Source organism: Vitis vinifera, chromosome 4, assembly GCF_030704535.1.
Source record: "Vitis vinifera cultivar Pinot Noir 40024 chromosome 4, ASM3070453v1".
Taxonomy (NCBI): domain Eukaryota; kingdom Viridiplantae; phylum Streptophyta; class Magnoliopsida; order Vitales; family Vitaceae; genus Vitis; species Vitis vinifera.
Genome location: NC_081808.1, coordinates 995,125 through 1,016,489, shown reverse-complemented (window position 1 = coordinate 1,016,489; position 21,365 = coordinate 995,125). Strand labels below are relative to the sequence as shown.

General features: G+C 34.6%; 4 protein-coding genes across 4 annotated transcripts; 2 read left to right on the top strand and 2 right to left on the bottom strand.

Moving 5' to 3' along the window:
* Window positions 1-2,331: 2,331 nt before the first annotated feature.
* LOC100254397 (NDR1/HIN1-like protein 13) lies at window positions 2,332-3,759 on the top strand. Its single transcript, XM_002279270.4, has one exon. The coding sequence runs from the start codon at window positions 2,695-2,697 to the stop codon at window positions 3,490-3,492; it is 798 nt and encodes a 265-aa protein (XP_002279306.1). The 5' UTR covers window positions 2,332-2,694; the 3' UTR covers window positions 3,493-3,759.
* A 5,030-nt stretch (window positions 3,760-8,789) lies between these two features.
* Window positions 8,790-10,926, top strand: LOC100250812 (probable leucine-rich repeat receptor-like protein kinase At1g68400). The gene is made up of 2 exons (XM_002279137.5): window positions 8,790-10,010; window positions 10,111-10,926. Exons 1-2 carry the CDS (start codon window positions 8,831-8,833, stop codon window positions 10,755-10,757), a joined length of 1,827 nt encoding a protein of 608 aa, XP_002279173.2. The 5' UTR covers window positions 8,790-8,830; the 3' UTR covers window positions 10,758-10,926.
* Window positions 10,927-12,172: 1,246 nt separating this feature from the next.
* Window positions 12,173-12,718, bottom strand: LOC104878984 (LOB domain-containing protein 22-like). Its single transcript, XM_010650049.2, has one exon. It carries the CDS (start codon window positions 12,716-12,718, stop codon window positions 12,173-12,175), a length of 546 nt encoding a protein of 181 aa, XP_010648351.1.
* A 2,598-nt stretch (window positions 12,719-15,316) lies between these two features.
* Window positions 15,317-17,313, bottom strand: LOC100259521 (acyl-lipid (9-3)-desaturase). The gene has a single exon (XM_002279153.5). It carries the CDS (start codon window positions 17,070-17,072, stop codon window positions 15,729-15,731), a length of 1,344 nt encoding a protein of 447 aa, XP_002279189.1. The 5' UTR covers window positions 17,073-17,313; the 3' UTR covers window positions 15,317-15,728.
* Between the last annotated feature and the right edge of the window lie 4,052 nt (window positions 17,314-21,365).

Below are 21,365 nucleotides of genomic sequence, written 5' to 3'. Positions count from 1 at the left end.
TCGTGTTAATAAAACTCGCCTTTCAATTACATTGTATGATTCCATATAGTACAAAGGAAGAAATTCTTGATACCATATATGTAGTAGGTGTCTTACATAGGAGGGAGTGAGTTGTTACAGATGATATCAAAGTCACTATTTGATCCCCGTTTGAGACTATATGTCTAGCCTCAAAGGGTATTTGTTTATTGGTTTTATAATTTCGTGTGACAAAATAAGGACTTTGGGTTTTTATAGAGAGTGATTGATATCTCACATCAGACAAAGGATGGAGAAAGAAGTTTCTGACACCATATATATGATGGACTCCTTGGTTATATAAACGTATTTTAAAATTGTGAGGATCAATTAAACCCATAACGGATAGAGACTGTCTACAAAAAAAAGTTGAATATTACTTTCCTCGTTTCTTTCTTCTCACATGGGTTACCCTCCTATAGTCACATGGACAAGCCCAGCAACCCCAAAAAATGTAGGGAAATTTGATTGTGGAGGGCCTTGCAGATGAGGGGTATGACAAAGGACCATGACACCAGCTTTGATTCATGGTACCATTCTGGATAATCACAAGGATTCTCCCTGTTTTATTTAAGTCTCTTCCTTTGACAATCAATAGATTTGTAGTAACACCTTCTTCCTTCTTCTGATCTGCAAATCATGTGGATGGCTATAGAATGAACATCCAACACAATAATGAGAATGCACATTACCAACCTCTCACCACATGCATCTTTGTGTTCCTTTGTAAGTATGTTGTTGTCAGACATCCACTTACCTACCTTCACATGCCTCCACATGCCCCCTATAGACTTTCACATATATCATATGTTAAATGCCCAACATAAAGAAAAAAAAAATGTAGGCCAAAAGCCCATCCTTGGTGTGTGTCTGGTGGCTTTTGGTACACATTGATTTCCAAGTCTCATTCACATGGTCACATTCATATCAGGTTGGACTGGGGATGGCAAAAAGATGCTTATACCTAGTGCCTGAATGGATTAGTGAACACCCTTTTTTAGATTAGAGGTGGGTTTTCCTTGTTTGGTCATATTTTTCTTGGTAAGATGTGAAATTTGAATGTCCAATGTGGTTCATTACTTGCACAATGGAAATGAAGGGGCTTTCCCCCATCATTCCTGGTAAAAGGTTTCCCACCCCAGAATGGAAAATGCTGGAGGAAGAAGGAAATTAAAGGCACTGTTAATAGTATGGTTGTGTGTGAAGTTTAGAATTTGAAAATTCTTGGAATTGGAATGACTTGAGAGTTGGGCAATGGTGGGGAAAATATATGGAATATCATTCCTGGAAAATTCAGGAACTCAGCCTTTATATTTTAGAATCAATAGCCCCCCAAACCCTACCATCCAACCAACCATGGAGGACACCTTCAACAAATGGGGGTGAAAACCTTTTCACCCAAATCCTAGAAAACATGGTTGGAAGCCCATTCCTCAAAACAAATGTTTGGATAAATGAAAAATAGAAAATAGGGTGATTTTAAATAATATATATATTTGTTATTTTTTAGTTGTTTTCATTTATTGTTTATGAGATATTTTTAAAAATAATTATAAAAATACGGAGAATCGTTGAAAATAAAGTAATATAAATGTTTTTTTTAAATATATGTAAAAATGTAGAAAATAGTTTTCAAAAACAATTTCAAAAAACCATTTTAAAAATCTCTTTTTAAAAACTATTTTTCAAAAATGCTTCTCAAATAGAATGTAATTTTAAGATCACATATCACCCTTCACTAAATAATTTGATTTGAGCTAATAATAATAACAACAACATTTGGTTTCTTATTTAATATTTTTTAAATCCAATTTTCTAATCCTAACTATATTTTTATGTTACACCATACCCAAAAGCTCCATGCCAACTGCCAAGGACTACCCCAAAAATGTAAGAAACCATGAGAATTAAATCACCCCATGATTGCCTCCCTACCATCCAACCAACCAACCATGGCAGGAAAGGCTCAACAAATCATAGAGAAAAATTTTCCCACTGTTTCCCTAGAAAATAAGGGTGGTGAAAACCTTTTCACTGGAGAAAGAACATGTGTGGCAGTGATCCAAAAAAGTAATTGCATGTAAATGATTTCCCACATGGAATCCTAAAGTTGAAAAAAAAGTAGAAATTCTAAGTGTCGGCAACACAATCCCCAAGTACAAAAACTTGATTCCATTCAAAAATTGCTTCATCTCTCCTCACTATCTTCCCTAATTTTCTGTGCACTTCTTTTAATTATTATTATTATATACTTTTATTTATCTAAATGACTTTTGGGTCAAGTTAATTTTTAGTTTATAGTAAGATTGGTTCCCTGGTTGTTGTCCCTCCACATTAAAGCAATCTTATTTCAAATTTTTATTTTTAATTAATTAATTTATTTTTATTATAATTTTTGGTGAAAATAATCTTTTGGATGATTTATTTATTTTTTTGAAAATTTTTCGAGACCACAAGTAAGAGAGTGAGAAAACTAGAGGGAGATTCCATATTTGGTGTGGTGGTGGCATCTCTTTTGGGCAGACTGTTGCTGTCTTCCTCCAACTCCACCCACTTCTCTCTTTCCTTTCTCTTTACATTTTCACTTCTTCTGCTTCTTTTTCTTCTTCTCATTCTCTGTAATTTTGCCGTCTCGTTTTCTCTCTTCTGGAATCTGATTCTGAATTTCCTGAGAAAATGACAGACAGAGTGTACCCATCTTCCAAACCCACCACCACCGGTGCTGCACCCGGTGGAACCACAGCGCCAGCCGCGGCCCCGGCGAAATCCCACCTCTATAACCCCACTCGCCCGACGTACCGCCCACAAGCACACCGCCGGCGTCCCCGCCGGTCGTGCCGGAGCATCTGCTGCTGCTGCTTTTTCTGGTTTCTTCTCGTGCTTCTCCTGTTGATCCTCCTGGCCGCCACCGCCGGCGCGGCGCTTTGGGTGTTCTACCGCCCCCACAGCCCGACCTTCTCAGTCTCCACCTTCAAGACAACTCAATTCAACCTCTCCGCTTCCTCCGCCGACGCGTCCTCCTCCGGCCATCTCTCCGCCGCCTTCAACCTCACCATCGCCGCCCGCAACCCCAACAAGAAAATCACCATTTTCTACGACCCCTTCACTGTTTCCATCTCATCGAACGACGTCATCCTCGCCAACGGATCCTACCCAGCATTCGCCAGCAGCCCCAAGGACTTCACAGTCCTGAAACCCACTCTCTCCAGCCACTCCCGCGACCTGGACGCGGATTCAGTGACTTCCCTGAGATCAGATCTGAAGAAGAAAAGTGGGTTGCCTCTGGAATTTCAAATGGACACGAAGGTGAAGATCAAAATGGGAGGGTTTAAGAGCAGCAAGGTGGGAATCAGAGTGACCTGCGATGGCATCCAAGCTGCAGTTCCAAAAGGTAAATCTCCATCAGTTGCTTCAACTTCTGACTCCAGGTGTGAGGTTGATCTCAGAATCAAGATCTGGAAATGGACCTTCTGAACATCTGATGATCAAATCAAACTCCTTTCTTCAGTCCCCAATCATCAGTCACAGTCAGTCAATTGTTTTCTTTGTTTTCCTTTTTATCCACTGTTTCTTGTTTGAGGAATTGAGATTATCAATCAAGTAGATTAAAGGGGAAAAAAAAAAAAAAAAAACGTGGTGAAAGAATTATAGTAGTTTACTTTCTTTTGTAATAATTTTATATTTTTGTGATGTAACTTGTAAGTGATTTTGCACGGATAATAATACATTTATTTTCCACCATTTCTGCAACTCTCTTCTTCTTCTTCTTCATCTTCCTCCTATGTTCATGCACATGGATTGTGATTTATAAAAATGTCAAAACATAATAATAATAATAATAATAATAATAATATTTAAAATATTTAATTATATTTTTTTTGTTAAAAATATAATAATAATAATAAAAATGTTAAAAATTTCTTACTATATCTTTTGTATTTTTAATTATCATTTAAAAAATAATATATTTTTAATTGAAAATTTATCAAATATGTTTTCTAAATTTAAAAAAGAAAATTATATTTTAAGAAAATTGTTTCCATTTCTAAATAATACTTTAAAAAATTTATTATTGAAATATTAAAAAGGTCAAAAATATTTTTTAAAATCAATATGTATTCTTATTTTTATCACAAATTTTAATCAAGAATTTACCCGGTGTGAACAAAGCTTTGACATACGACAGATGATATAATATTTATATATATTTATTTTAGAATTATTTTTAATATATATATATATATATATATATATATATATATATATATATATATAAACCTATGAAAAAACAAGGTTATTGTCCTTTGAATCAATGACACCTACCCTCGGAGGCTTTAATTAATGAGATGGATGAAGCTTAAAAATAGAGTGCACGTGGCTTATGTGCTTCAAGAGTGGAGGCAGTTGGAATTTGTGGGGGTGGTCTTCATTATTAAAATGGTTTTGATAAGGTGTGGTCAACCCCATTAAACTTTTTTGGATTTCTCAATTTTAATTGGCTCAAAATTGATTAATCATATAAGAAATGAGAAAGATTATGATGTGTCAATCTCAACCGGATTTTGGGGTCCGCTTATTAATTGTGGGGGGAGCACTAGATCCGTACACACGTGGGCTTGCCTTTATTGGGTTCAGGGGGGTGGGCTTCCCACATTAAATTGTGTTGGCCCAATTTAGCCGAAGGCCCACAGTCGTGACATCATGCTGTTTTCTCTGTTTCATTGTCCCCTCCAGCCCTACAAGAACTTAAAAGAATCAGCGGATGGGTTGTGGTTACGGGTGAAATATTACTCTAGCCTACAGCTAATTGATTCTTAGTAGTTAATCGGGCATTTAAAGGTAAAACATTATTTTGGTACAAATATTAAGGGTAAGGCCTGACCTCAGTATCGAACCATCGAACTGATGCATACCAAATAGCACAATCAATCATTTAAATTTTGTTACATAATTTCAATTAGTATCATTCAATTTCCTATAGGCATTGTGGGTTACTCTAGGTAAGTAACTCATTCTAAGTAACATTAGTCTAAATACTTTTATTTGATCAAAGTTTATTTGAGCAGTAAGTCATCATAAATAGATGATCATCACACATCATTTATAGGTGATGTTACAAAAATAAACGTAAAAAAACAAAAAAGGATTATAATGACCTTTTTATAGCATTAACAAGTTTAGGGGGGCATTGTAATGGTTGCTCCACGGATCGATTGCAATCTAGAACCACCAAACACTAAATTGATATTATAGGGTTTTTTCTTCTCTAATTTAAACTCTAAATATACAAGTTTGGAATGAGATTTCATGACTACATATAAGATTGGGCTATAATTAGATTTGGAACCACCAATCCAAGTTAAAAAGGTTTGGTTAATTTTTATTTTGATAATAACAAAACAAGGTTTAGAACTAATGATTATATTTCAAGTGTGATTAGACAAGACGATTTCCAAAGTGGCAATCACAAAGATAAATCAAACCAAGGAGAAATCATGAAGAAGAAGACCACCTCAAAGAGAAGAGTTTTTCAAGACCAAAGTTTCATAAGATCTCTTTGTAAGGTTGCTGGTACACTAGGAGTTTCATGCATTTCAATTCTTTATTTATATACCAAAATCATCCAAGAGTAATATTGTTTTAAATATCTTAAGAATTGGATGATTTCATGTTTTCAATTAAAACCTTGTATTAAATGATTTTCAAACTTGTGTTAAAAGATTTTAAGTTGAAAAATGTTGGGTGTTGAGCCAAAAAATGGCTTAACCGATTGACCGGTTATGCTCGTTCAGTCGAGGACCAGTTGAGGGAGGCCAAAAAATTTCTCTCTCTCCCAATGACCTTCTCTTCTCGGTCAAGGCTGAACCTCAACCAGTTGAGGTCCGGTCGAGGTCCGGTTGAGGTCTGGTTGAGGCCCAACGATCACCTACCAAGCATTAAATGCTAACGGCTAGTTAACCGGTCGAACCTCCAACAGCTAGTTTGACTTTTTTCTTCTATAAAAAGGCTCCAATCTTCATTATTTCAAGAACAAAACCTTCTCAAATCTTTCTTGATTATATTTGAGCCTTGAAAGAGTATTTTTGAGTGCACCATTATTTCAGAACTTGCATATCTTTAATGCATCATTCAATCCTAGTTTTTTCTTGTATCATTTGAGCTTAAAATTCTTGTGTTAGGATTTTTTAGAGATCATTCATTTGTAAATCTTTGAGAGGAGTTTCTCAAGTGAGAGGTATCACTTGAGGGGTTGTTTAAGAGTAGGATATCTCTTGAGAAGTGTAAAAGGTGCTTAGAGCCAAAAGTCCAAGAGGGTGAATTGAAACCATAATCCAATTGTATTGCTTGAAGACTTGGTTTGGAAGCCTTGGATTAGTGAAACCTCAAGCTCGGGATTGAAGCTAGAGGAGAGTGGATGTAGGCTGGGTTGTGCCGAACCACTATAAACTCTTGTGTTTGCATTCTCTCTTCCCTACTCTTTAATTTATATGTAATTGTCTATATATTTATTATTATATACTTGCATATAATTGTCTCTTGCATTCACTTGTTTAAATTTGCGAAAATCGACCATCACCCTATTCACCCCCCCTCTAGGGTGATTACCATAGGTTGGATTAGCCTCAAATTCCTAACAAAAACTATTCAATCAAAATCCAATTTAATTTGATGTCTAATCTAATGTGTGCAACCCTACTTCCCTTTTTTTTTTATTTTTTTTCTTTAATCTTTGGATTGAGTCAAATTAGAGTTGAGTTACTCATATTATATGAACCAAAATTATGTTAGATAAAGCAAGTTATATTGTATTCAACCTACCCACAATATGTTTTTTTTCTTCTAAAGTTACAGACTAAAATTATATCAAAATTTAAATAATAAATGAGATAATATATCACAACAATGATACAAAAATAAAAAATAATTCTTTTATCTTTTTAAAAAAAATGACATAGGATATAATGTAATTACAATTTCACATTTTAAAAAAATATTATTACATAAAATAATATAAATTATAAAAATATTAAATCAAGTTTAACATAAATTAAACCCCAAAAACTTAAATTACGTAAACATGTTCAACTTAAACCCTAATCAGAATGGATTGAGGTTTCACCATCTCTTGTAAAACCTAATTTATATCTAATACATGTTATTTAATATTAAAATAGTTGGGCTTGGATTGGATTCCAATGTAATTCACTTGCTCATGTTGTATCCCTGTCTCCCTTCAACCCTGGAGTGGGCCTCCAACTCAGAGGCCCATTGGACAAACTAAGAGACAGTTAGCTGGGCCAATGAAAAGAGCACACAAGCCCTCTATCTCTGGGCCACAGTTGAATGCCCGAGGCCTGGTCCTAGGAGAAAGCTAATTGGTGTGTGCATTAAAGAAAACAAATATAGAAAGAATCACAATTTAGGATAGGGTTAAAATGGCCAACTTTAGAATAAGGAAGTGGACAAGGTGTCTTGGTCATACTGAACTAGAAGGCAAGGGGGGGTGACCAGGTGAGCAGGACTCAAGCCAAACGTGTGGGCACCAAAGGGAAGTTAGCTCAAGACAACTCACATAAAGGCCTGGGAGTCAAGCCCAGTGGTGACTGGTGAGGTGGGCAATAAAAGACACCTCATGTTTGGTTGTAAATGCAACGCGGACACTAGGCTCCTCATCACGGATATCATGCTCCTCACTCCCAAACACACGCTTTCTACTCTTCTCCACTGTTTTCTACTTTTATTCCTCACCACATTTAAAAGTAATAATTATTATTATTTTAGTAGGATTTTGAAATTGAAGATACGGTGGTGGCGTAAAGGTAGTACGGAAAAAGTATTCCATCACAAAAGTTTCAATACAATTCTATTTCTATTTCCCTCTACATTTGTAGCTTAAGAAAAGAATGGTACCATTAGTAAGACGCAAGGAAAAATAAATAAATAATTATAAATTTAATTTTAATATTGGTTATGAGAAATTAGAATAAAATAAAATAAAATAATAAAGAAAAGAAAATTTTAATTCGAAAATAATTTTTAAAAATAAATTTTAAATACAAAACTTCATAAAATATTTTCATATTCTAGATTTATAAGTTAAAACTCAAAACACTTCATAAAAACAAGTGAAAATATTTTAAAATTGTTTTTGGGAATAATTTATTTTTAGAATAAATTTTTAAAACTTTGAAACGTATTCTTTTGAATTATTTTTAAGATTTTAAAAATAAAACATTTTTATGTGTAGAAAAATCATTTTAATCATCTTTAAATTGCTTCTAATCTACTCAAATTTATGAGTGTACACTCTCATCTTTGAAGTTAAAATAATTTCATTTGTAATAATTAAGGGAATTATATAAGTAAGTAATGAAGTATAGCCCACGCTTGTTTATTGAGAATTTTAGGGATTTTTAAAAAATAAAAAAATAAAAAATAGGTGTATTTATAAAAAGGAATTAGTTAGAAAATATATCATTTGATTATTCATAGAATAAATAAATCCAAGAATGCAATATAGTGGACCCCACAAGTGTATTTGGCCTTGACCTATACAACGGTCCTGAAAAGACTACTCACTGGCTAGTTTTGTGATGTGTTCTAATCTAATTGGCTGTTTCTGATTTTGGATGCCACGTTCCGTGATTTTATTGGTTGAGATAAGTCCCCACTGGCACTACAGCAAAGCAAGCGTGCACCGCGGCCACACTTGATTCCCACCGTTCGATTTGGCATATAAAGTGATCCACTTTCCTCCAATCTCTCTCTCATTTTTCCTGCGTTCTCTCTTTCGGAGGGAGAACGAAAGAAAATGGCGATGAGGCGACTGTGTGTGACAATTCTCATTTTCTCTCTCCTCCAACTTTCTCTCTGTAACCCTGACTTCACTGCCTTGCTGGCTTTCAAATCGTCTTCAGACCACTTCAATTCGCTCTCCTCCTGGTCCAATTCAACTCACCCCTGTTCCGGGTCGTGGCTCGGCGTCACCTGCAACAATGGCCAAGTCACCCACCTCGTTCTCGACCGCCTCAACCTCACCGGGTCCACTCGGGCCCTCTCTCGCCTCCCTCAGCTCCGGCTTCTTAGCCTCAACCACAACCGCCTCTCCTCTGTTGTCAACCTCTCTTCCTGGCCCAACCTCAAGCACCTCTACCTCTCTGACAACCGCTTCTCCGGAGAATTCCCCGCTGGCGTGTCCAGCATCCGTCGCATCCGGCGCCTCGTCCTCTCCCACAACAACTTCTCCGGAGAAATTCCGATGAATAAATTGACTCAGTTGCGTCACTTGCTAACCCTAAGACTCGAAGAGAATTCATTCACTGGCACGCTCTCGTCAAATTCTTCTTCTTCTTCAATTTACGATTTCAACGTCTCCGGCAACAATCTCGCCGGCGAAATCCCGGCATGGCTGTCGCAGTTCCCTTTGTCGTCGTTCGCCAGAAACGCGAAGCTATGCGGGAAGCCGTTGGGGTACAGTTGTTCGAATGGTCCCACAAAAACGAGTAAGAGAAAAAGGAGAGTGAGTGATGCACTGATCCTCGTGATCATCATCTTCGATGCGGTGGCGGGCGTGGGGATAATCATGACCGTTGGATGGTGCTGTTACAGGAGCATGAGCAGGAGGAGAACTGGGGTCCATAGAGAAATGGGGGGCTCTGATGGGGCACCCAGAGAAAGAAACGAGATGGTGATGTTTGAAGGGTGTAAGGGTTTCTCTAAGGTGGATGATCTGCTGAAGGCCTCTGCAGAGCTGCTGGGGAAGGGAAGCGTGGGGAGCACGTACAAGGTAGTGATGGAGGGCGGCGGTGTGGTGGCGGTGAAGAGAGTCAGAGAAGGGTTGAAAAGGAGGGAGATTGATGGATTGATGAAAGAAATTGGTGGGTTGAGGCATCGTAATATTGTGAGCCTCAGAGCATACTACTTTTCCAGAGATGAGTTGCTTTTGGTCTATGATTTTCTACCCAATGGAAGCTTGCATTCTCTCTTGCACGGTTAGAACTGTTTGTTTCCTTGGAAAATGGGTTGTCAGAGAAACTATACCATGTATCACTTCTTCTATTCTTCTTTTACCAAGTTTACAAAATTTTGCAGGGAATCGAGGACCAGGAAGGACCCCATTAGATTGGACCACAAGGTTGAAGCTGGCCTCAGGTGCTGCCAGAGGGCTAGCTTTCCTCCATGGCTGCAACAAATCCAAGCTCACCCATGGACACCTCACATCATCCAATATCATAGTTGACACCTCCGGCAATGCCTGCATTGCAGACATTGGTCTCCACCACTTCCTGCCTGCTCAGTCTTCATCATCAGACAACGCCTACACGCCACCAGAATTGGCGGTCAACCACCACCATGCCAAACTATCACAGAAAGCCGACGTCTACAGCTTTGGGGTTGTGCTGTTGGAGATTCTGACAGGGAAGATGGTGGTGGGGGAAGGGGAAACGAGCTTGGCGAAGTGGGTTGAGATGAGGCAGGAGGAGGAGTGGACATGGGAGGTGTTTGATTTTGAGCTGTGGAGGTATAAAGAGATGGAGCAGGAGATGAAGGCGCTTCTGCAGATTGCATTGCTGTGCTTGGCCCCTCTGCCTAGAGACCGCCCAAAGATGAGTATGATGCATAAGATGATAGAAGATATTAGAATGAAGGGTGGGCAGAAAGATGGGGTGGTTCATTCTCCTTTGTCTTCTGGGTATTCTTCTCAATCAGAAAGCACCCCCAACTTCACTAGCAGCTGATGATTAATCCAATGATCACTAGCAAGCTCCATGGTAAGTCAATTAAAATTCTTTATTTGTTGGGACATTTCTTTACTATTATATAGATGTGATTATTTTATTTGAATGTGTTGAAAACTTAAAAGAGCACATTTGTATCGATATGGTATCAAAGTTTTGTTTGATGGAATGTCGTGTCCGAATCATCTCTTCTGTAATTTGCATATTTGTTTCCCCATTTGTATATTTGCAATTCCAAGAAGGGCTCACATGCCATATCAATCGGCCAGAGTGTGGCCAGAACTAAAGCTAGCTTGATCCTCTTCCTTTTGGGTGGTGAGGGACAAAGTTTAGAAAGGCCTGAAAGAGATGTGAGGAAATCTTGAGAGCCCTTTTGTAGATGAATACAAAATATAGGAGTCACAGGGCAACTAGTAAGTTTGCCTTATTTGATGAATACTTGTGTGAGACCAATACAGATTTTCGAGGAAAGGGAATGGGAATGGGCTGGCACTGGGGCCCCAAGGTTTTGTTTTCTACAGCTCCTTTGATTCTATATTACCCATACCGCAATATCACGAACTGTTGGCGAACCCGTGCCCAAAGTCCGGTACGGGTTAGAGTCGGGTTTGAATTAGAAAAATTCCAAGATGATAATATTTAGGTTATCATTTGCCCAAGTAGTAAGAAAAATACCAATACCATAATAAAACTTGAATCAATGTATTAATATTGATTTATTATTTTTAATTATATTATTTATTATTTATTTCAAATATGAAAAATATAAAAAGGATAAATGATTATATTAGATTAACAAGTTTATTATTTTTGTTTAATTATTAAAAATGTTTAAATATTGCAACTTTAGTGTGGAGTTGTATTGATTTGAAATTAGAAAATAATAATTAATTTTATAGTTTTAACATATACTTAGTTTTTAAAATCTTATTTTATAACATTTATATTTTCTAGCTTTAAAATAAATATTTTACTCCTAGGAGATTTAATCATTAAAGCTATCGAAGAAAAATAAATGGGAAGAAAATGTGAAAAAATTAAAAATAGATTTATGGTGTGGCCAAATAAGGCTCACAATGAACACACTCTAAACTATTTTTAAAAAACTGTTTTTCAAAATATTTCCTAAAAACATATTTCCTAAATGGCATATGTGGCAGGCAACAAAAAAATGGTATCTCATCTATACCTAATACAACTTTACTATATGTTACAGGAAACAAAAAGAATGAAGTTTATACAAAGAGATGTGAACAGAAGTTGAAAATTTTCTAAACACGTCAGACCTAGAAATTTAAAATTTCAGAGAAAATAGAGGAGACTGAGAAAATTCCCCCTCCAAATCATCATGCTTCGGCGTAGGCTGGTTTGCACTGATTTCTTCCTTTACCACGGTATAGGAATGAGGGGGTTTTTCAGACAAAGAACTCAAACCTGGAGGAGTTAAAGCGCAGTGACAGGCCTCCATGACCACTGACCTCCATCACACCTTCACACTCGTCCATACTCGACTGCCCACCACACACAAACGACGTCGTTTCACACTGCGCCGACGCATCACAACCCCCCTCCCCATTCGCTCTCTCCATGGCCCGAAATGCCTCGAGTTGCCCACGAACCGCCTCCAATTCCGCCATGTGAACTGCAATCAACTGCTCCAAACCCAAACCCACCTCCCCCAGCCCACCCACTGGTGCAATTGCACGCGCAGAAGAATCATAGATAATACATTTCATGGCGATTTCTCTGAAACTGGGGGGAATTTCTTGGAGGATTTTGGTGACGTTGGCCACCCCAAAAAGCTTGTGAACGTTACGGAATCTCTCCTTATCATGCGAAGGAAAAAACGGGGCTAATGGGCATTCGGGTTTACATTTTCTACGTTGATACTTGCATGCAGCGCAAGCTTGGGAACCGTGACGGCCGGCGGCGGCGGACGGTTCGCTTTCGCTCACTTTCATTTTCCTATTGAGGTTCCGTGTGTGAGAAAATTTTGGATCGGTGTTTGAATTCTTTGCTATGAATTTGCTAGTTGACCGTTGATGAAGAAGATATAGATAATATTTCTTGATATAACATTTTTACTTTATTTATTTGGATGAGGCTTATCAAATAATAGTCAAAATTATTCTTGAAAATAATGTCATATTTTAGATTAAAAAATAGTTTTTTAATTTAAGAAAAATCATTTGATAAATTTTTAATTTAAAATAGTTTTATTAGAAGTTATTCTCAACTCAAATCATTGTTGAGAATAAAATTAAGGTAGTTTTTGTTATTTTACTATTTTTTATAAAATATTTTGAAAAAAAAATTGAATTAAGAAAACTTAATCTAAATTCAGTGCGATTCTTAAAAAAGTTTGCCAAAATCCTTTCAAATATCAAATTATATAAAGTTAGTTTGACAACTATTTTTTAAAACAGTTTTATATTTTTTAGAACAAAAAAATTGGAAAACATATTTAAAAACTAAAATATTGTTTTTGAAAACAGAAAATAAAACATTTAAAAAAATATCTTTAAATTATTTTCAATTATTTTTACTTATTTTTTTATTATTGTTTTTAAAAATAATTATACAAACATGTATAATGATTAAAAATAAAATTCTAGATATAAAAATTATTTTAAAAATATTAAAAATAAGTAAAAAACATTCAAATTTCTAAATATACCTTTGTTCTATAAGAAAACAGTTTTAAAAATTATTCTTAAAAATTATTTTTCAAAACCATTTTAAAAAACAATTAGTAAGCAAGGCCATAATGGTTCTAACCTTATTTTAAAATTCTCCTTTTTTTTTTCCTTATTTGATATTCCATATCATTAATTAAATGTGTGAATTAACTAAACTTATGAAAAATAAAAAATTAATAATTTAAAAAAAGGAAAAAAAATTATAAAAAATAATAATATGATAACATCAATTAAAAAAAGAAAATAATAGAACGGTAACCTAATAAGGTAACATGATACCATGAGAACCCATCCAAGTTGGACCCCTACCTCCATATCACCTCTAACCCATGTGGATTTGAAATTTAATCATTTTAAAATTCCTTCTTTTTTTTTCCTTTTTTAATATTCCATGTCATCAATTAAACGTGTGAATTAATTGAACTTGTGAAAGATAAAAATTAATAATTTCAAAGATGAGGATGGTAACCTGAAATCTGTCCAAGTTATTCCTACCTCCACGTCACCTCTAATCTTATGGCTGTGAGATTTAATCATTTTAAAATTCACTTACATTTTTTCCTTGTTTATTATTCCAGATATATCCATTAAACGTGTGAATTGATTGAACTTGTGAAAGATAAATATCAATAATTAGAAAAAAAAAGAAAAAAAAAAGGAAATAATACAAAGATGACCATGATAGCATCTTCCGATTTTAAGAATTACAATGATGAGTATATTTTCAGGGGAAATTTCCCACTGTTGTGCTGTGAATATGGGTGTTTCCAGGAAAGAGCCACCAGGGTAAACAAACACACAACACTGCTGTCCTCATACTGAATTCAACATCTGATCAGAAGGAAGGAATATTCTATTGTGTTGGGTATAAAAATCCCTAACAGATGCCACCATATTTTAAGTTGGTAGTTATTAGTTATGACTTGGTGTTTGGCCTGATTTTCCATAAAGTTTTGCTAGAAAACCAATTTTAAGGAAAACCCTTTTCCCACCCTCATAAAAAATTTCCTTTTACCAAAGATTTCTAAGAAACTTCTCTCAATTTTCACATTTAAGCCTAACACAGGAGTAAGGAGTAAGGAGTAAGGACAACATTGCTTCCTGAGGAAATTTCATGTTTCAGAATATAAGGATTATCACTTTGAAATCATGGCTCCAACTTCTAACCAAAGCCAGAAATAATTCCAGTGGTAGTTGGTTAAATAGAGAAAAGCCAAACAGCAAGATGGAGTTCATTGAAAACTAGTGGGAACTTCAGGATTCAGCAGTGTCTTGTACAGTAAAAACAGAGAAATGTTCATTACAGTAAGGTGACCAAACAGATCTACTTTTGTTCAGAGCAGTTCTCAACCAAGAAGAATGAAGGTGGAACAAGGAATTTTTCAGCGAACTCTGATGATGAGGAAGTGACAGAGAGGGCAAAGTCTCAATACCAAGACACAGACAAACATTGATCCATGCTGCAAAATTGGAAGATCACCTGTTTCTACTTTCTATCTTCCACAAAGTTAATGAGCACAGGTCTGTGACAGAAACCTTAAGCAGAGGATTAACAGGATAGATTACATCCTACAGAAGCTTAAAATCATTTTAACTGCTGTGGGTAGAAGAAGATGGCATCGATGTTAAAAGTCTAGGACAGTTCACACAACTCCATAGGCTCTGCCTCCCAAATTTGAAATAGAAGGAATTGGGAACCTTCCATGGAATGAAGCAAGAAATAGTAAATATAACAAACCTCAATGCACTTCTGATAGCCAGCGAAGAGAAAAAAAGATCAATGTTTGATGTTGAAAGTAGTTTTGGAATTGAATGAAAACCACAACTAAACAATGTTACATCCATTAATCTACACAACAATGAAAATCCAAATTCAATTTAAATATATAGAGAGAGACCTAAAAACCCAGAAAAACAGGATAGGCTATCAAATGCAAGCATTTGATGCAATTCAATATACATCTTTTACTAAAAAAAAAACCTTTGCTGAGAGGAGAAAGAGCTATAAAAGCATGTAGATCAACCGTATCATTGGTTTGTCCTTTAATCCAAAAATGATATGAGCCAATTCACAAACATGCAGATTGATAAGCAAATAATGAAAGCCTCCAAGCAATGACAGAGATAGTTATTTCTTTCATTGAAATCAAGGATCATCACCCTCAGAAATCAACCAAGATAAAATTATTATACCCCAATTAAGGCCTGATAGGCTTATATAGCTGCTGCAAGCAATGCCCAAACCCTTGGAGAGGTCCTGAAGCTGTGAAGCTCATCCATGAGTGTTCACTGCTTCCCAGACCAAATTCTTTGGAATCGGGTTGGCAAGATCGCGAGCCTGCAAGGCTGCAGTCCTCAGTGTCGCGAGTGTCAACACATTGGCCTTCCAGAATGACGCGCAATCATAAGGCAAATTGTGCTTCTTGCAAAGCTCCTGAACAAAGGGTGAGACGTTCCTGAGCTGGTTCCGAGGCAGCCGAGGAAACAGATGGTGCTCAATCTGAAACTGCAGCCCACCATGAAACCAGTCCATCCAAGAGGAGCAGGAAATATCGAGAGACCCATGAGTCTGCTTCTCAAACCAATCATTCCCACTTGGAGGACCCACATAAACACTGGATGAGAAATGATTCAAACAGAATTGAACATGCTGGATTCCAGTAAAGGAGAAACTCAGAACAACAAACATCACTCTTTCCCACCAATTGGGCAGACATGAAACAAGTAAAGGGTACCAAATCCAAAACACAAGCAGCCCCAAAATCTCCTGAGCCCTGTAGCGAACCCTCCTCTTGGACAACAACAAAGACCAGGACTGAGCAAATAGATTTAATCTAGCAACACACATCACAGGATAAAAAGTCCAGTGCTGGTAACTCACTAGAAACCTAGCCACACAATCAAAATTCATCTTCCTTTCATAGAAATAAGATGTAAGGGAACTGAAAAGCTTGGAAGATACCGCGAATACAGGCATATGCTGAAGATCCGGATCGAAATCGAGGCTGTTGCAGGCAATGTGATGAGCGTTGTGATTCCACTTCCACCACGCAATACTGATCCCCGCAAGACAATTCCCACTCAGCACCTGCACAAAGCGGTTCAAACGCCTGTTCATCATCACCTGGTAGTGCCCAGAATCGTGCCCAATCCACCCACTCTGAATCCAGAAAAGCCCCATCAACGCGCCACTGGCGAGATGAACCCATGTGTTGTCAGACCCCAGAACCCCATAAATACAGGCGGAGAACATCACCGCCATCGCACAGAGCGTGACGAACACCCCATGCCCCTTTTTCTCAAACAACCCCATCTTCGTAAACTCATACACCAACCTCCTATAATCCCTCGACGCCTCCGAAACAGCATAGTCCTCGAGATGAAACCCAGTAAAGAAATCGTCCAAACGGCTCCACAAAACCCCGGGATGGTAGGCCACAAAAGCGTCAGTAGCATCCTGGCCGGCGAGACTCAGCAATGGAGCAGACCCACCTGGGTGCACTTTCGCCCAATCAGACACATTATAGACCTTCCCCTGTATAGAGATCCATAGATCCCCATCCCTGCTGTGGGTCTTGAGCTCTTCCTTTGAAATGTACCTCTTTGTCTCTGCCATTTCAGAGAGAGATCTGGGAACAATGCCTCTCTCTCTTCCCTATCTCTCCTGATGTGAGAAGAGGGGATGGGAGGAGAGGAGAGAGAGAGATATAGAGAGAAAATGGATAGAAAACAAAGATAGAAATTGCAATGTGGGGAGGTATGAAACTGAGCCCCGAGGGTGGAGTTGTCCTCTTACAGCCTGGCCATCATTTGTGAACCGCCACACACTTTTCAAAAATTATTACACCCAACTTTGCTTTTCCTTTTCCTCCCCACCTTTTTTTTTTTTAATAATAATCTAAAAATAAAATAAAATCACATTTTATGGATAAAAATAATGTTGTTAAATTAAGAATCAATTTTTTTATTGGCATAATTTTAGGGTTGACTTTTTATCCTTTTTCCCCATATATCTTTATTTCCATTTGTGTCTTAAAATTTTATTTCAAAGTAAAATGTTTTTTAAAATTATATTTTTCAATTTATTTTTATTTACTTGTTATATACGTTTTTATTTTTTCTTCTTTTTTTGGAAAAACTAACAAGGAAAGGGGATGACTTTTGATTCATATTAGTCTTCTATTAAATGAATTTCCAAGTTGAATATTTGTTCGACATGATTTTTTATATCATTTATTTAGATGTATTCAATTTCTCTTTGTGCGTATTAATTAAAGTTTTTTTTCTTTTACTTTTTATGGAATTTTTTTAAATAGAACTTAAAATTAAATAATATTTAATAATATTAAATATTAAGTTGTTTTTTTTTTAATATTTTATTAAAAAAAGTAAAAGAATAAATTAACATATTAGTTTTAGCATTAAAAAACTAAATATTTTGGAAAAAATTTAAGAAATAAATGGTAAATCTAAAAAAAGTAAATAAATAAATTATCTGAAATCTAAGAGTAAGTTACATTTAAAGAAAAAAGTATAAAAAAAATTAACACTTATTTGATAAAATTCAATACTTATTATTTAATGATTGAATTGACTTTAAATTAAATTATACTTTAAGATATTGATTTTAAAATTATTACTTGATGTTTATTTAAGTATTAAGGTTGTTTGATAAAATTAACTTAAATTTTATTATAAATTATCAAATTGATATATTTATCTTCATAAATTATAATTAAGGTAAAAAAAATTAAGTAATCATGAAGGTCATGTAGTAGCCAAAGAGATCGTAGAGATAGTTATGACAAATTGTGATAAAAAAGTAAAATAAAAATACGAATTTAATAATAAGTTAATTGTTTTTATTTATTATTTAAAATTATTTTAACTTAAAATCATACTATTAAATTATTTTACCAAATATATTTAATTTATTTAATGACTTAAATTAAATTATTAAATCACTTTAAGTTATTAAATTGGTTTATGAAAGGTCCATTAATTATTATATAAAATAGAGGAATCAAAATCTCTAAATTTAAAAAAAAAAAATTATTTACAATCACTTGACTCTTAGTTTTATCCAAAACAAAATTCATTTTTTTATTTATTATCTATTCCATTAGTGATTTTATTTGATATCCAAACACTAACTCATTTTCTATTGATGATAACCATTCCCAAACGGGTCTTAAGATTTTATTTCCATAAGAATAAATTTGAATTCCTATTGAAAATTTAAACGGGTCTTAAGATCATTAAATCAATTCCCATATTAATTTATTTCAAATAAAAGACAAAATATTATAAATATTATATAATGAAATGACAGCTTTTCTATGATGTTTTTTTGAAAGAAAAAGGAGATATTTTGGGCTAAAGTGGAGAGGGGTAGTAGCACGGACACCTGGTGAAATACACGCTCACTCGCTCTATCTTCCACGCTGCGAACTTGTGGTTGTTAGTGGATTTTTCTTGGCCCCACAGGAGCGTGCTCGCTCATTGTGATTAATGCGCGTGGAACCGGAACCAGGGGAACGTATCTAGCTACTGGACAGCCTGTTGAGGTGGAGCCCACACAATCACGTGACACCACCCGTTTAAAATGACTTGGCTCTTTCTCCCCAACGATAAGTCCTTCTACTTATTAAAAAAATTTAAAATTATGTGCATGAAGCTTCAAGGAAAGTACCAAAATAAAAAAAACAAAAAAAACACAAAAAAAATTAAAATTTACTTTTAAAAATATATCAAATTTAGAAATAATTTTTGTTATATTTGTTTGATCATGTTGAAATGATAAAAAATCATTCAATTTTATTTTTAGTAAGAATAATAATTAAAATAAGTCACAAAAGAATAAGAATATTTTGTTATTATAACTACTATTTTTTTCATTATTATAGTGAATGTGTTTGAAATTTTGAATGGTAGTGTAGAAGAGTACACTTGAGAGCACTAGAATGGCAGTTATGGAAAGCCAAAAAGAGTAAAGCAAGATATTTAAGAAAACAAATATTTTAATGGAATACATGTAACATGGTTGCATTGGACCCCACAAAATTCATGAGTGCACCCGTTAATCAGACATTTGGGACACGAGCGATTTGAGGCGATCCGAATATGCCACCCACTTGGGAATACGGAATATCATTTTTATTTATAATTTATTTGATATAAAAAATTTAGAATATACTCGTGGAAGAAGTAATGACTAAGACTTAGTCAATGTTTTCAAAAACTAGTTTTTAATAATTTGCTTGAAATATTTTTAACTTATTTTTTATTTCAAATATTTTTAAAAATAGCTTTTTATTTTTATTTTAAGTCATTTTTTACATTTGTATAAATATTTTTAAAACAACACTATATTAATTGAAAATAACTGAAAAATATTCTCATAAAAATCTTATTTTTAAAAAAATATTTCATATAAAAAATATCTAATATGTTTTCAAATTTGGAAAACAGTTTTTGAATCAGTTATATATTTATTCAAAAACAGTTTCCTGTTTTTCAGAATAAAAAATAATTTTATAAGTTAAAAAACATACCCCAAGAATTGTTGATAGCAAACAATTTTTTTTTTTTAAATATGTTATTAGTTGGAATAAATTTTAGGTGTTTTCAATTATTTTTTATAATTTTTTAAGTAATAATTAAAAATATAGAAAATATTTAAAAAAAATTATATTATATATAAGTATACAGTTCCTTCATATCAGAATTTAACTAGAGAAGTGTTTTTGCATACATAGATATGTTGCTTGTCCCAAACTCTCTAATATCATGTTTGGATAGTTTGAAATTTAGTGGTTGCTTATCACAAACCCTATAATATTTATAAGCTTTTATTTCCTTTTTAATGTTTAGTGGTAGCTGGCATGTGTGCTTGGTGGGGAGGCTTGATGCCATGTTCATGTCTTCATGGTGCCATGTTAGTGGGGTTGGCTTTAAACTAAGAGCTTTCCTATGAATACACTTCTGTTTTTATCATTTTTAAAATGAAAAATATAAATATTTTAAATTATATTCTTTTATTTTTATAAATATTTAACGGTTTTAAGAATGATTTTAGTTTTGTTTTTTATTTTAAGAATAAAAAATGAAAATTTAATGGTTTTACTCAATCATTGTGATGAGTGGTTGAAAGCTATTAGTAACTAAAATAAGTTAACCATCATATTCAAAATTAGGGTTCGCATACTAAGTTATGTGTTTGTCTTGAAAGATATAACTATAATAGCAACTTTGAAATTATTTTTGTCATCTTCTTAAAAGGTTATTAATCACACATTTAAGGTTAATCGATCTTCGTATTAAAACGTTTTAATAACAACTTTTGTTTTTATTTTATTTTTTAAAAAAGACCATTTGAGGTTTTAGTTGAGAAGAGTAAAACTAAATTAAAAACTTTTTATAACCATTAAAAATGACTACATTAAATTTTATTATATTGAAACCTAATTTCACACCTTTTCACATGTTCCAATGTGATATATGATCCCCAATATCATGTTGAAATATGTATGAGAGGATTTTTTACTTGTATGGATTGTATATGTTTTGTATAGTTGCGTGAATACATTGATACGACCCATGTTAGGTTGCAAGATGTGCTTAGCATGACTATTGAAATTTACCTTAATAGGATACTCTCTTGTGATCATGCGAAAAGAGTGCACCTTCCTATAAAATTAGGAAGGTATTTGTTAAGTGAGATATCATTCTTTTGCAAGATAAGAGGGTTAACTTATGGAGGTGGTATCACAAGAGTAGTTGACCTTGATCCTAACAAGGTAATGCCAAGTTGATTCCACATGCAAGGCTAGTACCACCTTACAACATACGAGATAGTGTTAAGTCATCTCGTCATATGAATGGTATTAACACACACCTTTTTTATTTC

Coding starts and splice junctions, on each gene's coding strand:
- LOC100250812 (XM_002279137.5), top strand. CDS start 8,831: ATGGCGATGAGGCGACTGTGTGTGACAATTCTCATTTTCTCTCTCCTC. Junction 10,011..10,110: donor CTTGCATTCTCTCTTGCACG/GTTAGAACTGTT, acceptor AAAATTTTGCAG/GGAATCGAGGACCAGGAAGG.
- LOC104878984 (XM_010650049.2), bottom strand. CDS start 12,718: ATGAAAGTGAGCGAAAGCGAACCGTCCGCCGCCGCCGGCCGTCACGGT.
- LOC100254397 (XM_002279270.4), top strand. CDS start 2,695: ATGACAGACAGAGTGTACCCATCTTCCAAACCCACCACCACCGGTGCT.
- LOC100259521 (XM_002279153.5), bottom strand. CDS start 17,072: ATGGCAGAGACAAAGAGGTACATTTCAAAGGAAGAGCTCAAGACCCAC.